This window comes from Danio rerio, chromosome 1, assembly GCF_049306965.1.
Source record: "Danio rerio strain Tuebingen ecotype United States chromosome 1, GRCz12tu, whole genome shotgun sequence".
NCBI classification, from domain to species: Eukaryota; Metazoa; Chordata; class Actinopteri; order Cypriniformes; family Danionidae; genus Danio; species Danio rerio.
In genome coordinates, this window is record NC_133176.1 from 52,827,274 (window position 1) to 52,845,174 (window position 17,901).

Sequence of the window (17,901 nt, forward strand, 5' to 3'; positions counted from 1 at the left end):
TGCTGACTGTATTATAATGTACATTTGACTGAATTCATGCCAACGTACACACAAATTAAAGTTTAAATTGGGCTTGAGTGTTCTTGATCATATCATTGTTTGCTTTTGGGGTGCAAATAAAAGACAAAATGCTCGAGTGAATTCAGTTTACTCAATATGAAATAACTACTTGGATCAAACCATGGCATTGTTATGGTCCAACTTAAAACGTATGCCATCTATAAAAGATGTCCTACTAGGGATCGTGCGACTCCCAGAATGACTCAGTGTCCTCATGGCAAGGTGAAATGAACTCCTCTATGGGCTCCTCTGGCAATGAGATTAGCTTTTTTACCTTCATGTCCCAGGACTTACTGCTGATCATTGTATAATCTGTCAGAAACAGGAAAAATTGCTCAACAATTTGGGCTAGTCAAATTTCATTTAGGAAATCAAGTATACCGACCAGCTGGCTCTGGATCATCAGAACATGTAGATGAACAGCAGTCACAGACTGAAGAATCACCATAAAGCTCAGTCCACCTAAAGCACAAAAAGATAAACAAATGCTAGTTTTAGATGCTTTTAAAAGTTTTAATCTCAAGGAAGTATAGAAAAAAAAATTGCATTCGTAGAACCAAAAACCATTTGAGAATATATTTGTGCATGTAAAACTCACATCTTGTTTTTTGCGTCATATGTACACGATTTGGCTTCAGGTGTGGGAGTCTCAGGTCCTAGGTCCATCTCACAATGCATATACAGGGGCTATCATAGGAAGAGAGTTTTATAGAGGACAACAAACCAGACAATTATTATTATTATTAATTTTTTTTTGTTATTTTTTTTTTAAAAGGACATACTTAAAACGTTTCATACCACTTTAGAATGTGTCTTGGGAACCCTTGTTTTAAACAGAAAAGCTCCAATACAAAATCTCACAGTCATGTTGTTATCAGTGTCGTAGAACTTTGTCAGAGCACTGTTCATGCTGTCCACAAGGCATCTAAATAGAAGTAGGGATGAAATGAAGATTGCAGTCATCTTTTTTTGTTATTGCAAATTTTGGAAATACTATATTAGATCTATAATCCCATGTTAAAATTTGTCATCTGTTTAATTGGCACAATTTAGCAGTGACTTCTCTTATGACAAGAGCCAAAGAAGAATCAATAGGAGTGCTGATCCTGATGATGCAATCAGCTCAACTTAGAGGACAACTTAAAGCACAGGTCTCAAACTCAATTCCTGCAGGGCCAAAGCTCTACACAGTAGCTTCAACCACCTTGGAGTTGGAGAAAAACTGTATACTATGCTGCGGCACCCTAGGAATTGAGTTTGAGACCACTGACTAGCAGTGTAACATGGGGATCATTTTGGTACAGTGACAAGCTACAATCTTAAAGCATTAAGGTTAAAGACAGGACTTAATTCTCTCCATTTGTCATTGATTGGATTACTCTCATTTGCTAACTGCAGGGGCTTATTTGCATTTAGATAGATAGATAGATAGATAGATAGATAGATAGATAGATAGATAGATAGATAGATAGATAGATAGATAGATAGATAGATAGATAGATAGATAGATAGATAGATAGATAGATAGATAGATAGATAGATAGATAGATAGATAGATAGATAGATAGATAGATAGATAGATAGATAGATAGATAGATAGATAGATAGATAGATAGATAGATAGATAGATAGATAGATAGATAGATAGATAGACAGACGCATACAAGTAAATTTTACCTATGGTTAATAGAATTTCATTGTGTAAATAGCAACTCAAGGTAACCTTGTTTCATAATTTAGCGTGACAATATCTTACCCATAATTTTCTATGACAGAATATCTTTCAGTTGCCTGAAAGTTTGGAGAGGAACTGACATAGCAACGGTTCAGGTACAATCGTTGGCTCACATCCATATCTGGGCCACTGGCTTCAAAGCATACAGGTTTACCAAGCTCAAAGCTCGGTTCATCCCCAAGCAAGTTCCAAGAGTCTGGAAACAGATAAAATTACAAATCAGTTCACACTTAAGCATTATTTCCAGTTCAGAGCAACACAAGCTTAATTAAAAACCTGAAACGACGACAAGTGATATAAACAATTTTTTTTATGACACAGAAGAGATGCTGGCCATTACAATTCATTACGTAGACACAGATACCGCTTGTATTTCTCTTAAAGCCCACAAAAAAATGACACAGTCAAATTTAGTCATCTGTCCAAAAAGTACAGGTTACAAAGTGAGAAAACTCTATATTACGGAGCTCATAACAATGTTCAACAGTTTGTCCATATTAATTCAATTTGCAAATGCTTCACCATAACCTCAACATTTGTAGCTTTATCAAAGGTAAATTATCTAATAATTAATATGATGAAGTCTAGCAGTAAACATTTGAATTGGATTAAAACCTTTCATCCAAATGGTCATGAAACCAAGACATTAAGTGAATTAATAAAAAGTTATTTAACGTTTGACTACTGCGTGCAGGATACAATTGATTATACATTTTTTGTACATGAACACTGGTAGACTCCAGAAAACCAACATGATCTCATTCATTCGTTTTCTTTTTGGCTTAGTCCCTTTATTAATCTGGGGTCACCACAGTGGAATGAACCACCAACTTATACAGCATATTTTTTATGCAGCGGATGCCCTTCCAGCCACAACCTGGGTAATCACTGGGTAACATCCATACACACTCATACACTATAGAGAAGCGTTTCTCAACTGGTGGGTCACGGAGTGTGTGGTCAAAAAGACCAACAAAGGTTAAATTTTTTACTTATTTTGCTTATACCAGACTTTTATTTTGAAATAAATGCGCGACATCCCTACCGTTTGACATGTGAAATTTCATTTAATTATTGCAACAAATATGTCGAAGCGCAAGTACGACCCCGAATATGTAAAGTATAGATATATTGACGACAAAAAAGACTTAAAGCCTCAGTGTCATATGTAGTGAGGTTATTAACACGACTTTATTATTAACAGCATTTGTCGTTTTTACTTTGTAATATTTCTATAATTTGATCCATTTTGTTAAATGACAGCAATAAAATAGTGTTTATTTGTAAGTCTTGGTGAATTTCTTATGATGTTTCTGTCATTACTTGTTTATGTTAACAAATAAATACAAATTAAGTATAATTCCTAATTGTATTATAGTTCGTAAAAATTTGGGTCGCAGCTTGATGACCACGTAAAAATGAGGGTCCCATGGCCACATAGACAATTTTAGCATACCCAGTTCACCTGTACCACATGTCTTTGGACTGTGGGGAAAACCCACAGAGAAAACCCACACGAACATGGGGAGAATATGCAAACTCCACAAAGAAATGCCAATTGACCCAGCCGAGGCTCGAACCAGCGACCTCCTTGCTATGAGGCAAATAAACTAGAGTCACTAAACTGTCAAAACGTAAAATAGTTACGCTTCCCCAAGAGATCAGGCTGGAAAAACATAATGCACCGTTTTATTTTATTTGTAACTTTGCTTTATTATACTCATTCATTCATGTTTATTTATTGTAATATATTGTATGAAGATACAGTCACCTATATAATCGTTCCAATCAATTTCAAAATATGATGAATTCTTCCCAAATAGAGCTTCTCAAGTCATGAAATTGCATTCATATCGCAAAATATTCTTCAGAAAAACTAAACGATCGCAATGTCATTTTACCCCAATAACATGCAGAAAAAGTTTTCAAAGATAAGAAAAGAAAAAAAAAAGGTTAACAACATACCATCCAATACAGTAAGTGTGGTCTCTGCTCCGTGTCTTTGTAAAGTCTTGAAAAATGTTCCTCCTGAAATAATGGGCAAGAACCCAGTCTGATAAGAGCGATGGAACCTGACATGCAAAAAACAAAAATCATTTAAATTTAATTTAAAACTTGTGTACCATTCAGAAATATTGAACAAAAAAAAGCTCTCTTTTTTTCTTTTTTACTTGGGGTAACTACATCGAACAGGCACAGTAAAAGGCAGTTGCCTCACAATCACTCCAGTGGACACAGGTCTAAAGCGTAAAGTATTCGAGTAAGTGATACGATTTTCATCTTCCTGCAAGAAAAAGAAAATGCATCACATCAACAGACGCATCACAGATGTAAGGGATTGAGGTGAAGTTGGTTTTATATTCACACATTTGGACTTTCTCTTTTAATATAATTTCAGAAAAGAATACTTCAGTTCTAAACATCGAAATCACATTAGCAGCCAACAAGTTTCAAAGCACAGCGATTTTCAGTCAATCAAACAGTGCTAATGTTGTTTTGGCATCATACATGCGTCCGGTAGCCTATTCAAAGTAGGGGAGAGTCGGGACAGTTGCAACATTTTTTGCATTTCCTTAAGTTTCTCAAAGACAATTTTTTATGGAAACCCCATATTTTAATATAATAAACCCACATCTATTGGACACCCACCCGCATTGCTATATTATATGTACATATGATAATATATGCAGTATTTAAACTTGAACAGACAAAGCTAAACGTTGCAACTGACCCTGAGCAGAGACAGTTGCAACATCCATTAAAATGTAATAATTTAAAAAAATTCTAACATCAGGTCGGATTTTATTTGATAGTTTTGGTAGACAGACTAAAAGTAAATTGGATAAAATGGTCATACAAATATAAACTATTAAAAGAACAAGCAACAACCAATTATCAGGCATAAAAAACAGAGCAAAAATATTTTTTTACTGAAAATCTAGACTGAACTTTACGAAACTACTTCTATGAACTTTAAAAAAAAAAAAAAAGTAAAATTATTTCTTAGACTATAGTCGTAAAACCAAAGTTTATAATAGTTGCATCCCCATTTTAAATAGCCGCTTGAGAGCTAAAATGGGCTGTCCACGTATGTGGCCACTAAGCCCTAAGAGATTACAGCTAACTGATTTAAATTATACAAATTAAAAAAAAAATAAATAAAAAAATTATACAAATAATGTTTCACGAAAACGGATTAGACAGTATGAGATATTTACTTAACATAAAAAAAACACTTTTTTTTTTTACCCTAAAAGTATTTTTATACTTAAGGAATGAACACATATGGATGATTTTAGGACGGTCTTGTAGTATGAATATCCTCACGCCAGCTCATTCCTAAATAAAGAAATAAGTCTTGTTGCAACCAGTGTTGCCAACTAAGAAATTTTATTGCTAGATTTAGTAATTTTTCATACTAACCTAGCAACTTTTTTTTTTTTTCAAAAAGCATTTAGCAACAAATTTAGCAATATTTAACATTCATTTGGCTACTTTGACTTCTAGCAAGGTTTGAAAAAGGCTTAAAAAGTGACAAGAGCAGTGGCTGCAGGCTTCACTCAGAGTAAATTGCTAGCTCAGATTGTTTTCATAACTATTAATTTACTGATATTTGTTAACATGTATAGTTGTTGGTAATTTAGGTAGCAATAAATTCCAATAGTGCTATAATTGTGGTCACTTTGACAAATGTGTTAATTTCACAAGTTAAAAAGAATAAGCACACTCGCTGTGATTGTTTAAAAGAATGTAACAGTTCATTATCAGAGTTATATTTCAAAAGTAAACACTTATCAAAAAGGGTTTGTATTATTTTTACAAATAGTCAACTATACATACAAATCTAAATGGACATTTCAAATGATTTTGCTGAGATGGCCTGTCAATTTGAGAAAACATTAATTATTTTGTATGCTATAACAATGTTGTTTTGAGTTTCAATTATGCAATGATATCATAACGCAAAGTGATATGCTAATATGAACCTATTTATTGTGCATCTGGATGTAATGTTTTAATATAATATAATACACAACGCTTTAGAGAGTAGTAGAGACATGACTACGGAAGGCTTGTTTTCAATATCGGATTTTTTTTATTATTATTTTTTTAACAATACAAACATATTAACTATAACAATGGATGACATCAAGTAAAATATTAAACAAGTCACAAATTATTATTGTTATTAATATTATTATTATTATTATGTATGCTGAGTTCAATAAAATAAAATAAATTGCCCATAAATTCTGTTATGTTGGTAATGAAAAAAAAAGATTAATTACACTTGGGGAAAAATCTGTTAAACTTACATTTTGATGAAAAATAAACAGATAAATCAGACCAAAACACTTAAACATGTGGTCATTTGACAAAAAGATGATCAATCGATTCGATGCTCCAGTTACAGAGGACACAATTTGAGTTCGGATTACTGAATTTAGATATGATCTCAGTTGTGGGGTAGATAGTGTAACACTTTTAAATGTAATTCCTTAACTTTGATGGGAATACAAAATTTTCCCAAGAGTCAATCTTTTTTCCAATTTTATCAGAGAATTCCAAAGAAATTGTCAGATATTACATGACGTCACTGATATGCAAATTAGTGCGTGACGTCACCTGACACCATTTAGCTACTTTTCGGGCAGGCTTTAGCTACTTTTCATTAGAAGTAGTCGGCAACACTGGTTGCAACTGCTACATGTTGCAACCGTTCCCTACCATTACAAACAATATATGGAGCGTGTCACTGAACAAATGTGCGAAAATAAAACCAACTTTACCTTAGTACGTAAAGACAACATAAATCGTCGCCCACCCCTCGTTTCAAGCCACATCTTTTCAGATTGTACAGAAAATAATAGTGAGTTCTCGTCTGTTTATTGACAGAACATGTCCCCAGCTTCAGGTGTTTGTGCGCGCTGTGGCTGGAGAACAAACTTTTCCGGACTCTCACGTAAATGCGGTCCAGATGACACAACAGCTCTATCGGCTTCCCCCGCGAGGTATAAGCAGGTTTTGCTACCGGCATTTTGGGGTGAAGCATCTCCCTGACCTTCGGAGGCACCGGGATACCTCCTCTTCCTGGAGTGAAAAGCTCTGTGTGGAGCTGATGTGCTGATATTCGCACTGACCCAGGTAGCTTTAGAAGAGTACGCGACGAATCGCCTTTGGACCGTGGGATAAACTCAACACTTTCAGAATCATCATCATCGGCAACTGTGAAATTGGCCATTGAGTTCCATTCCAGCTCTGGGTCAGCGACAGCGGCGTCCAAATCAAACGCGTTCGCTAAATGTTTAGTGTAAAGGAAAACTAGGATAAGACAGTACAGCAACATACTCTGCCTTTTCGCCGGGTAGTGCTTATTTACTTTTTCAATGACTGTCTTAATACAGAAAATGAAGTGCTGAGGGGATATTTGTAGCGTCTGTGACGAGAAACACCTGCTGCTAATTATTGAGGTAAAGTTGCTTTTATATTCGCACATTCATTCAGGGACAACTTCCTGACACGCTTCCTATATTGTTTACCATGCTACTTTGAATATTCGGTCTGAAATCACTTGTAAGTATGACTTGAAATCAACATAAGCACTGTTTATTTGACTGTGAATAATGTTGATAGTCATTGGCTGCTAATTGGATTTCGCTGTTTATAATTTGCTAATATTTTTGTGAACTTAGATTTTTTTTTAAGTCCTAATGTGTGAAAATAAAATTTAACTTCTTTAGCTCAAACCCCTCTACCAAAACAAACGGTGAAGGAGACTCACTAAACATTGGTAATGCTTGACGTCTGCTGGATAAAAGCTGGCATTGCATGTTGCAAATGCATCGATGAAACTTTAATAAACTTATTTTGTACGTGTGAATTTGTTCAGAATTTTTGGTTTGACCTCTATCTATCGTGATTTAAACTCCCCTCCTACCTTTGCACAATCTTTTAGTTTAAAAGAAATTATTTGTTATTACTCAGAATCTTCACAAAAATCTAAAGAATTTATTTTCAACTTTTTTATCTTGTTTGGAAATTTTTTTTATACGTAAGCAAAAAAGAAAAAAGAAAAAGGCTTCAGTCCCTATACTTTTCAACATTTTCTGATTGAAGTTGACTCACACATGCGGAAAGATTTGAGCAGTAACAACAAAAAATGTGTCAGATTCCTGGTTCTATATGAAGAAATGTTGTCTATTGACTCTGATTTGAGTTAGAACGCTTTCCTAATGCTCTTAATTTATTTATTTTCATACACTTTTCTACAATTGTAATTTACTAACCCCTTCCTATGCTTTTTTAATCTTTTTTCTTTCTGCAGCTAATGTAATTTGTATTTTTTCTCCTTTGTATGTCTCATATCGATCTCCTGATTGTGGTTGTATATTTGCATTTTTTAATAAATTTTTTTTTGTAATGTTGCAAATGCATTGAGTGTAGGTCATTACAACACCTTATTTCTTCTTTGATAATAGTAGTGCTGAACACTACTGAATATCATTTGAGCATCACATCGCAGATTAGATTATTATTAATGATTAAAAGATAAAGATATTTTTGAATATCATTCTTAAAAATGGATGTATAGAAAGTTGCAGGACAAGTATGATAAGTGTTTCTATCAGTGGGCAAGGCCCAATCATGTAATAAGATCATTTCAAAGTTATATAAGGGATATAGCATATCTGTAGCAGACACTATATGTTAGAGATAAATGAAAAATGGAAGGATATCAGATGAGGACTGGGGGAATATTTGTAAAACTCAATAGAAATATATCAGCTCAGCCATATGAAGAGAATTCTGTTGGAATAAAAAAAAAAACAGAGGAAAGGACAGTAGCTGCTGGAGAATGTGTGGGGAAAAGTAGCTAATCACTGTCATGTTTTTGACATTGTCAGAAATTAACCCCATACTGGACATTAAAATATATTTAGATGCCATTTTTGAAGTAGATATTGCTTTCACTTGTCTTTATATTTAGCTAATATAACTTTAGATGGATGGATTAATAAAGACAAGAAACTGTTATTTATTCTTCTGGCAGCTAGTAAAAAAGTAATTACAAAAAAAAGGCTGAAATTTGAGTCACCTGCAGTTGAAGAATGGATTGATGCAGTGCTCACTATGGGAAAATTATCTTTTTCATTAAGAACACAGACTGAATACTTTTTTTCCCTAATTTGGAGTAAATAGATTCAGTATATTTTAGCTATATGCCTGGATTTTTCTTGAATTTTATTTTTCATTTAATATTATGTGTCTAAATGTATATCTTTTCTTCTTAAAAGGAAATCTAAAGGATTTGTAGCTCCCCGTGTTTTACTGTTTATAGTTGTTTTTGTTAAAGGGAAAAAAATACAAAGCGTATGCAAGATCTGTAAGTCTTTCTGTATGGGAGACTATGTAAGTTATATAAAGTTGAAGTCAGAATTATTACCCCTCCTGTTTATTTACCCCCCAATTTCTGTTTAACAGATAAGATTTTCAACACATTTCTAACCATAATAGTTTTTAATAACTCATTTTTATTAACTGATTTATTTTATCTTTGCCATGATGACAGTAAATAATATTTAATTAGATATTTTTCAAGCCACCTTTATACAGCTTAAAGTGACATTTAAAGGTTTAACTGGGTTAATTAGGTTAACTAGGCAGGTTAGTGTAATTAGGCAAGTTATTGTATAGTAATGGTTTGTTCTGTAGACTATCGTGGAAAAAAATATAGCTTAAAGGGGCTTATCATTTTGACCTTAAAATTATGTTTAAAAAATTAAAAACATGCTTTTATTTTAGCCGAAATAAAACAAGACTTTCCCCAGAAGAAGAAAAAAATATTATCAGACATACTGTGAAAAGTTCCTGAATCTGTTCATCATAATTTAGAAAATATTTAAAAAAGAAAACAAATATCAAAGGGGTGCTAATAATTCTGACTTCAACTTTATGTATTTTCATTTGGCAACTCAAAATTAAAAATAAATAAAATAGATGTATAAAATCATGACCATGCTATTTTACGTTTGACGGTTCAGTTTTTAGTATTTAAAAACTGTTAGACTTGCTATAAAACCATAAAGCACTGTTTACTTACCTTTTATTTTTGCTCTGTCGTATTTATATGCTTGTTATTTATTATATCCACACTGTATAGTGGAAAGACTTGATCACCCGTCAATATAAAGTAATGAATCTTTCAAAATAGAGCTATTTAAATCATCTAGTGAAATTATATTTATATCGCTATATATATCGCAGCAAAACAAAATATTGCAACATCAGATTTTTCCAATATCGTGCAGCCCTTGTTAATATTGGTTTGGTTTGAATCTAGGAACATAGAAACTACCCCTGTGTATTCATCATATTCCCTCATGAATAAACGGACTACGCCAAAGGAAAATGAATGATTGAATTGTCTATGTTGACTCTAATTATGATAAAAACAATTTAAAAAAATACATTATTTGAAAAGAATTTACAAAAAAACATGTCTTTTTAGTTTATTTAAATAATCAAACATGCTTGAAAGAACATCAGATAACAGGTTTGGATTCCATAATAGAAGTGCATTAGTATGATTAATTCAATAAAGTGTTTTGTTCTCTATATAAATAGTGTGACTTTTATATTTACAATAGTAGTCAACATAAAGATTGTTGGATATGGATGTATATGGTATACATGTTTTACATTTCATGTGTAGAGCGGGTAGCCCTTAGAGAAACCTCTCGAAAAATGAGTCTTCACTGACTTGTTGAACACAAGGTCAACGTATAAATCGACATACTCTTTTGCTCTCTATATAAATAAATGTAACTTTATATATACAATAGTAGTCAATAGTATATTAATGTATATTGTATACATTTTGCAACTTACAGTGATCTGTACATCTATACATCAAATTTGGGACTGAACGATTTTCAGGTGACATACAATCACAAAGATGATGTAATATTCAAAGAGGCCTTATTATTTTTGAAAATTACCATCTATGCTGTGACACAGCTCTAAGCGAATGTACACATCCAGCAAAGGGTTCAATCTGAAAGTGCACCATGTTTAAAACTATTGATTCTCTTAAATAAATGAGTCGACTCAAGAGTCGAGAATCAGCCTGTTGTTGCAGACCCCCAAAACCAAAATATGAACTTTAATAATAGAGGCTCTTTAAAATGATGCAAAGTTTAGCAACAAACTTGACTTCATGTATTTGGGGATTAAGAAGTCTGGAATCCCAGGGAAGTTCACCCTCGTCCAAAAACAGCACAAGAGTTGATTGCATGTATTAACTTATCGTGAAGTGTGTTGATATCACTGTATTTTGGAAGAACTAATCTTTCAAAACAGGTCTGGGCTTCTGGCAAATGGTCATCTGGATCAGGACAGTCTGTCTGAGAAATCTTCAGAGCACGTTTTGACAAACCTCCAGCAGGTACACGCTCCGTTCCATACAAGAACACTGAAGAGAAAGAGTATCAGTGAAGCTGAGAGCCAATAATAACACTTGTTAATTATGCAAATTACTTAAGCTTACTCAGAAATTTCTTCTTGTTCTCTTCAGAGAGCTCAAAGAAAACAGTCCAGAAGTTCTTGATGAGCTCATCAGAGGCAGAGCAGCCTTCATAGGAAGCCGACTGAAGCAGAACAAGTCAGGTGTGCTATGAAATGAATGTGAAAAGCTTGTTGCAAATGTCTCTAAAAAGTCTCTATTATCCATTTACCTGTTGTAGCTCCTTCCAGTTATATTGAGGAGAGCCATGGAGAAGCTCCTGCAGCTCTTCAGGGTGAAACATGGTCCACGCATCGAGCGGGCAGCCCTTAGAGAAACCTCTTGTAAACTGCTCAAACTGAGTCTTCACAGACTTGTTGAACTCAAGATCAACATACAAATCCACATACTTCTGTCTGCATGAAAAAAACAGTGTTCTTATTTTGAAATAAAAAAAGCTGGAAGTGCAAAATGTTGCCAAATATGTCTGGTATAGTCTAATATCCCTTTTTTCAGTTGTCTTTTATGTAATGTGTTCAGCAGTAATGTATTATAGAAAGTCGAGAGAAGTTTGACTGAAACTTTAAAATGTATCTATAGATAGATAGATAGATAGATAGATTTTCCTACCTGTTAACTTTGTTTACTTGAATTTGACTTCCATTTGGGACGAGTTCTTGCCCTTTGCACTGGCAAAGATGAATAACAGCACAAATGACAACAGTTAATCATCTAAGCTATTGTAGACTTACTGTAAACACAAGTCAACCATTCAAACTATATTACCGTGAAATCCAAATGTTGCAAATTCACTACTTCCTCCTCGTCCTCCTCAAGAAGGTTTTTCAGACTTCTAATGTGAAATTTTAAAAGTACAATTAAAATATGATCTGCTCTGAAACCATTTGAGAAATGGTAAAAACGTCAGGTGTTTACCTGGCCTCCACAGGTGAGAGCTCCTCCAGATCATCCAGACTGGGCTTCTGCTGGAGGAGTTTCTTGAATAAGGCCAGTGGAAAGTCAATGTTGATGTGATGTCTGTTGTAGAGCGCCATTCCACAGATCACTCCAAGATAGTAGAAGTTCTTATTGCCCCGTGTATGCTGAAAGACATCAGCATCATTCACATCAATACATGAGAAATGTCACACTGGGCAAAATGAATAAATGTTGTCAAACATACATGAGGATTGAACCAAACCAGTGAACTCTCATGAACTTCCAGAATCTTTTTATCCCATTCAATAAAAGACTTGGAGATAAGGGAGAAGAATTCTGCTGATAAACCCCTCATATCTATTCCATCCTCCCCGATGAACGCCACCTGCACAGGAGACAGTTTCATTAAGGTAAAAATCCATTTCAGACATTTAAACTCTGATTTCATTTCTCTGTTTTACCTGCAATGGATGCATAAACGAGTGAGTGTTTTGTCTAAGATACTGAAGGGTGTCCGTCAGCACTGATTCCCTGTTTATGTGCAACAAGTTGCTAAAACTATTTCCCATTGCCAGGTTTGGTACGTTCCGAAAACATTCCTCCTGCAAGAGCTACAAAGTGTACAGTTGTGTCACAGGACAGTTGACCATATAATATATGAAACGTATAATACATTCATCTCTGACTTACATTAAACATTCTCTGTTTAGTTATAAAGTCAGACGCAAAAGGGAACTTGACCAATATTTTAACTGTTCTCTGAAAAAAAGATGCGAGGGCGCATTATAAGATCTCTTAAACAATGATCATCATGTGTATCATGGATGAGATCTTCAATACTCACAAAGTAGTACTCTTCCAGTTTCACCATATCATGGAAGTCTTCGTTGATTTGCATGTATAATTCCATTCTGAGCAGGTCTGCCGTGATGGTTTGCAGCTATTGGTATAGAAAAAGAGAATTCTTTGATAAGTTGGTTTTCCTCCAAAAATTACAACAGAATTAAAAAATGATTCAGTTCTCACTAGGTCTAGGAGATCGTTGATCTTATGAATGATGAAATCATGATGCGTAATGTCGGTACTGCAACTGATCTTCACAATAGAGACATAAACAACTGTTAAGCAATGATCAGGTTGCATTTAAACTTGTGATTTAGTGTCTAAAAAGGTGCACCTGATAGGCCATCTGAAGGATCTCCAAAATGTTCTTCAGGTGTCTGGTTGACTGATGGTCAGTTTCATCACAAATCTGGTCAATCAGATCAGTGGATTCTTTGTGAAATAACTTTATTAAGCGTTCAAACCAATCATCAGGGAGTCTGGACCAATACATCTCTGAAAATATAACATAAAATACATTGACAAATCCAACATGGCCACAGACCTGAGTGTTGTAAATGTCTTCCAGCTTTACCTAGCACCTTGCGAGCTGCAGAATTCAGCTCAAGGATTTTGGAGGCCAGAGCTTCAATGAGTTTGGTTCTTTGTTTCTTGAGACCATTGATGAGCTCAGGGAGGAGAAGATAAAGTCTCAGAGCTTCCACACCAGTTGGGTTTGGATTCAGAGATGGCAGCAGCGTCTGCTGAACCACCTTCACCACCTGAGGTACAAAATAAACATTCACTGCAGCTATTTGGTTCAGATGCAAGGAACATGTCAATGTTAGATCATCATTACCTCTGAAATCAGACTTTTACTTGCGAATAACTTTGCAAAGGATGTTTTAACCAGATCAAAATCCAGGCCACAATGCTCCACAGACGTCTGATAATGTTCATCGCGACTACAGAGACACATTTTTATAAATATGAGACTGATTTAAAAAAGGTCTAGATTACTAGACAAGACTACCTAATTTTACCTTGTTTTGAGAAAACTTCCATTCAGTGAGGCAGCGGAGGAGAACACTGTGTTTATTTCACTGTAAATTATAGAATAACACATTTTTAATATTCATATGCATTACTTCAGCATAATACATAGCTCAATTTCATTACTACATTACTATACTTCTAAAAAAAATGGAAGCAAGATTCTTCTTATACTAAAGATTAAGATTAATACTTGATGGAGAAAATAGTAATTGCATAATTCAATTATAATAATTAGTAAGATTAAAAGAAAGGCAAATGTATTAAGGTCCCACCACACTTTTAGATGCATTTACAAAATAATTTAGGACATGGACATAGTATCATATACTATAAATCATGTCAACATTGTCGTTCTACAGTTTACAACTCACTTCTTTATTGTTGGCCATGGGTCACTTTCAGACACCCAGCGGTCAATCATTCTGTCATTTAGTGTCAAAATTCCTCCATTTGAACCAGATTTAGGCTTTTCAGACTCATTTCCAGGATTCTACAAAAGAAAATGTAAAAGTTAACGCAGAGCATCAATCAATCTCAAACTATTTATAAATGAGGACTGTTCATCTTACCTTGAAAAACAAGGCAAAGGAGTGGTTTTCTCCAGCGATGAGTTTTTCCATCGTAAATTCAGTACATTCTGCGTGCATCAAATATTTAGCTGGTTTAGAACAAACACAACATTCATGAAAATAATAGCTACTGCTAAAATATGACTTAAATTACCAGTTGGCAGAAGCACTGGTAACGGCACAGACTGCTTGACCTGTTCTCCATTTCCCAGCTGCCCTTGCATCCCACATCCAAATGAGTAGATCAGCTTTGACGATTCCTCAAATACAAGCGTGTGATGTCTTCATGTTAGAAATAAAAATATTTAACCGGACACACTTGCATTTGGGATTATGTAATTATACCATTCAGAGAATCACCATGTGTTGGTTGAGAGTGTTTTAAGTGTTGAAAACACTCTAGTTTACCTCCCACATGTGACCTGCGACACTTTAGATCCCCACAGTTCAGCAATCAGTCGTGGATGATGTTCATCTTTAAGTGAGTTGTGCCCAAGCTGACCAAAACCTCCTGATCCAAATGTGAACACTGTTCCTCCCTGACAAATATCAACCATTTACTACTTTATTCTGTGCTCATTGTGTTGTATTACATAAATCAACCACAATACCTTTGACAGAGTGGCAGTGTGTTCTCCTCCACATGAGATGGACACTGTTTTCTTTCCACACAAGCTTTTAACAATTGTAGGGACGAATCTGTCTGTGGTGACAAGACACTATTATAGCTTCCATTTCTATGATATTCATACTATGATACAGCACTGGCTGACATCATATATAATGTTTTTTCAAGATGAAATAAGAAGACCTTTAGTGTCTCCGAGACCCAGCTGTCCAGCAGAGTTGCTCCCCCACCCAAACACGACTCCTGACAGAGACAACACAAAGCTGTGGTTTCCTCCAGCGCTGATCTGAGCCACTGGGATCTCACACAGACTCTGGAGGTGTTGAGGAGACTGAGTGCCGGCCTGCTCTTTCCTCAAACCCAGCTGACCATGAGTGTTCTCGCCCCAAACGAACAACTGACCATCTGAAAGACCAACAGCTCAATAAATCATCAAATCAGTTCATCTCAGTCAGAAGACAGAATGTTTGTGAATACCATTGCTCAGCGCCATTGAATGCTGGTCTCCACATGCGATCTGAATCACCTGCCTGTTCTCCAGACTTTTAAGAGGTCTGAAAGCACAAGATAACAAGTTAGATATAAATGTCATTATCATTAAAATAATTTATGCTGCTTTTTAATCAAACCTGCACACTGTAGATTGGTCCATAATGAGAACTTTTCCATCATCAGCAAGAAGAACTGCACCAGCTTCCCCACAGACAATAGATCTGATTCTCTCATTCTGTAGCTGTAATGGTTCTGGAGTAAATAATAGCATATCGAGGTTGTTCTTTAAATTATATTACAATATTACTAATTAATAAAACTAGCATATTGTTTATATTATTATATAAAGTTCTGACAAATTATCATTTAAAGTCATACCTAGTTTTTCATCAGCATCTTCATTGTGCAGTCTCAGGACCGACACCTTCCCCTCTCTGATGAATCCAATACAACTCTTTCCAGCTGAGATGTCCTGAACTGCTGAACTCGGACAGAATTTTATTCCCCAGTTTCCATGTCTGACCTGCTCAGGTTTAACCAGACCGAATCCTTCTCTGACCTGCGCTCCCCAATAACACAACATGTTCACCGCGAGGATGAAAACTTCAGACTCTCTGAATCTATGGACCGGAAAACTCACCAATATCAAACTGACAACAAAAAACAGTAGCAATCTGCTGGTTTCATCCCAAATGAAACCTGCTTGTATTGTCAGAAAACGGAGTGTTCCAGAATCCAGCAGTCCAGTTTATTTAACGGCGAGTGAATGGCTGATCTGAGGACTATCCGCCGCATTTCCCCCTTTGGATGGTTGCGTTTAACTGGGAAACGAAACCAAAACTTAAAGCGATAGTTCATCCAAAATTAAGACTGTTATTCAGGACTATTTATTATTAAAGCCTATTTTCACCGTAGTCTTTAGTAAATTGTAAACGCGTATTAAAATAATGTCTCTGTGTATATTGACTGAAAAACAAAACCGATCCTTAAAGGGATAGTTCACTCACATTGAAGACCGTATCTCGTTTTAATTGTTTACAATAACACCTAATAAGATCAAAACATGACATAGATGACAATGAAAGTGCCATTTTAAAATATTAGGAAACAACATTTTTATAACCTGCACATTTCAATATAACTATACAACTTGCTTACCTTCATAATACAGTAATGTGCAATGTAGTTTAAGAAAATTAATGGTTCTCACATGGTTCGAGTACTATTTTACATATAGACACTGTAAACCAAAATGTTCAGCAACATGCACTTGATGGCATATATTTTTGTATTGACAATGATGACATCAGGGGTCTGTTTTTCGTACCTTGCTCAAATGATCTATGATGATTTTTGATCTCTTAATCTTGATAACTGATCTCTGGCTAATTTAGTTCCTCAAACAAGTCAGTGAATCAGATTTAAAATGTCTGGATGAACTGATCTGAGATCGCTGCGTGTGTTAAGGACAAATTGATCTATTGATCCTGAAAATCATGATCAGCAGTGCAACGATTGGCTGACGGCACAGCAGCGTAACGACATCATCTGATTAATATTTAATAATCCATGTGAGCAAAATTACATCAAATTAGCAGTAAACGGTTTGTTAAATATTATACGCAATAAATTTCCATATTTGTTGAGAGCTGCAGGCTTTACACAAGTATTCATTATGTATTACAGTGGATTTAGTTCTACATTTAGAGAATTTTTTCTTAATTATAGTAGCCTTGACTTCGTTTTTTAAATCGGTGTAAGAAATAACTGTGTAAATTAACTTTGCATCCAAATAGCTTTTTGATATCGGTAAAGGTATCAATCACCAGCATATTAGTTATCAAAACGTGCATGACTGCATAAATTATTACCTTTTTTTTAAAAAAGTTGAATATTGTGCATGTAAGCGTTTGCATCTAAAAAATGTATAGCAATAGTCTTTGTACTTTTTATTAACTTGCTATTTTCCCATGTGTATATAACTACTGTAAGAAACTATCAGCATTTTGTACATACTTTCAATATTATCTTTGCTTGAACTCACCGGATCTAATCCTGTTTTTATAAAATGAACCTGCTCCTACCCAGGCTTGAGCTA

At 34.8% G+C, this 17,901-nt stretch overlaps 2 protein-coding genes across 3 annotated transcripts; both read right to left on the reverse strand.

Moving 5' to 3' along the window:
• Positions 1-131: 131 nt before the first annotated feature.
• Positions 132-7,255, reverse strand: zp3c (zona pellucida glycoprotein 3c). Of its 2 annotated transcripts, none has more exons than NM_001327992.1 (8): positions 6,621-7,255; positions 3,967-4,079; positions 3,761-3,867; positions 1,817-1,991; positions 859-985; positions 659-747; positions 446-522; positions 132-372 (listed from the first exon to the last, which is right to left on the reverse strand). In NM_001327992.1, exons 1-8 carry the CDS (start codon positions 7,140-7,142, stop codon positions 236-238), a joined length of 1,347 nt encoding a protein of 448 aa, NP_001314921.1. In that variant the 5' UTR covers positions 7,143-7,255; the 3' UTR covers positions 132-235. The 2 variants fall into 2 exon arrangements, with proteins under 2 accessions (NP_001314921.1, NP_001314922.1); NM_001327993.1 differs by having other exon boundaries at positions 6,586-7,255.
• Positions 7,256-10,943: 3,688 nt separating this feature from the next.
• Positions 10,944-16,463, reverse strand: herc56.4 (HECT and RLD domain containing E3 ubiquitin protein ligase 56.4). The gene is given in 24 exon segments (NM_001145631.1): positions 10,944-11,267; positions 11,343-11,442; positions 11,530-11,713; positions 11,928-11,986; positions 12,084-12,150; positions 12,234-12,400; positions 12,481-12,621; positions 12,698-12,847; positions 12,927-12,995; positions 13,081-13,176; positions 13,263-13,331; positions 13,414-13,574; positions 13,654-13,831; positions 13,918-14,023; positions 14,102-14,161; positions 14,486-14,604; positions 14,684-14,751; positions 14,838-14,965; positions 15,092-15,222; positions 15,295-15,386; positions 15,495-15,716; positions 15,789-15,865; positions 15,941-16,055; positions 16,182-16,463. Coding segments are annotated over 24 exon segments (2,979 nt in total). The 5' UTR covers positions 16,387-16,463; the 3' UTR covers positions 10,944-11,052.
• Between the last annotated feature and the right edge of the window lie 1,438 nt (positions 16,464-17,901).

What these genes read in the sequence shown, in the direction of transcription:
- zp3c (NM_001327992.1), bottom strand. Translation starts at nt 7,142, where the DNA reads ATGTTGCTGTACTGTCTTATCCTAGTTTTCCTTTACACTAAACATTTA. An exon ending in CACACTTACTGTATTGGATG is followed by an intron (nt 1,992 to 3,760) that starts GTATGTTGTTAA and finishes ATCTGTTTCCAG; the next exon opens with ACTCTTGGAACTTGCTTGGG. An exon ending in TGATGATCCAGAGCCAGCTG is followed by an intron (nt 373 to 445) that starts GTCGGTATACTT and finishes TGTTTCTGACAG; the next exon opens with ATTATACAATGATCAGCAGT.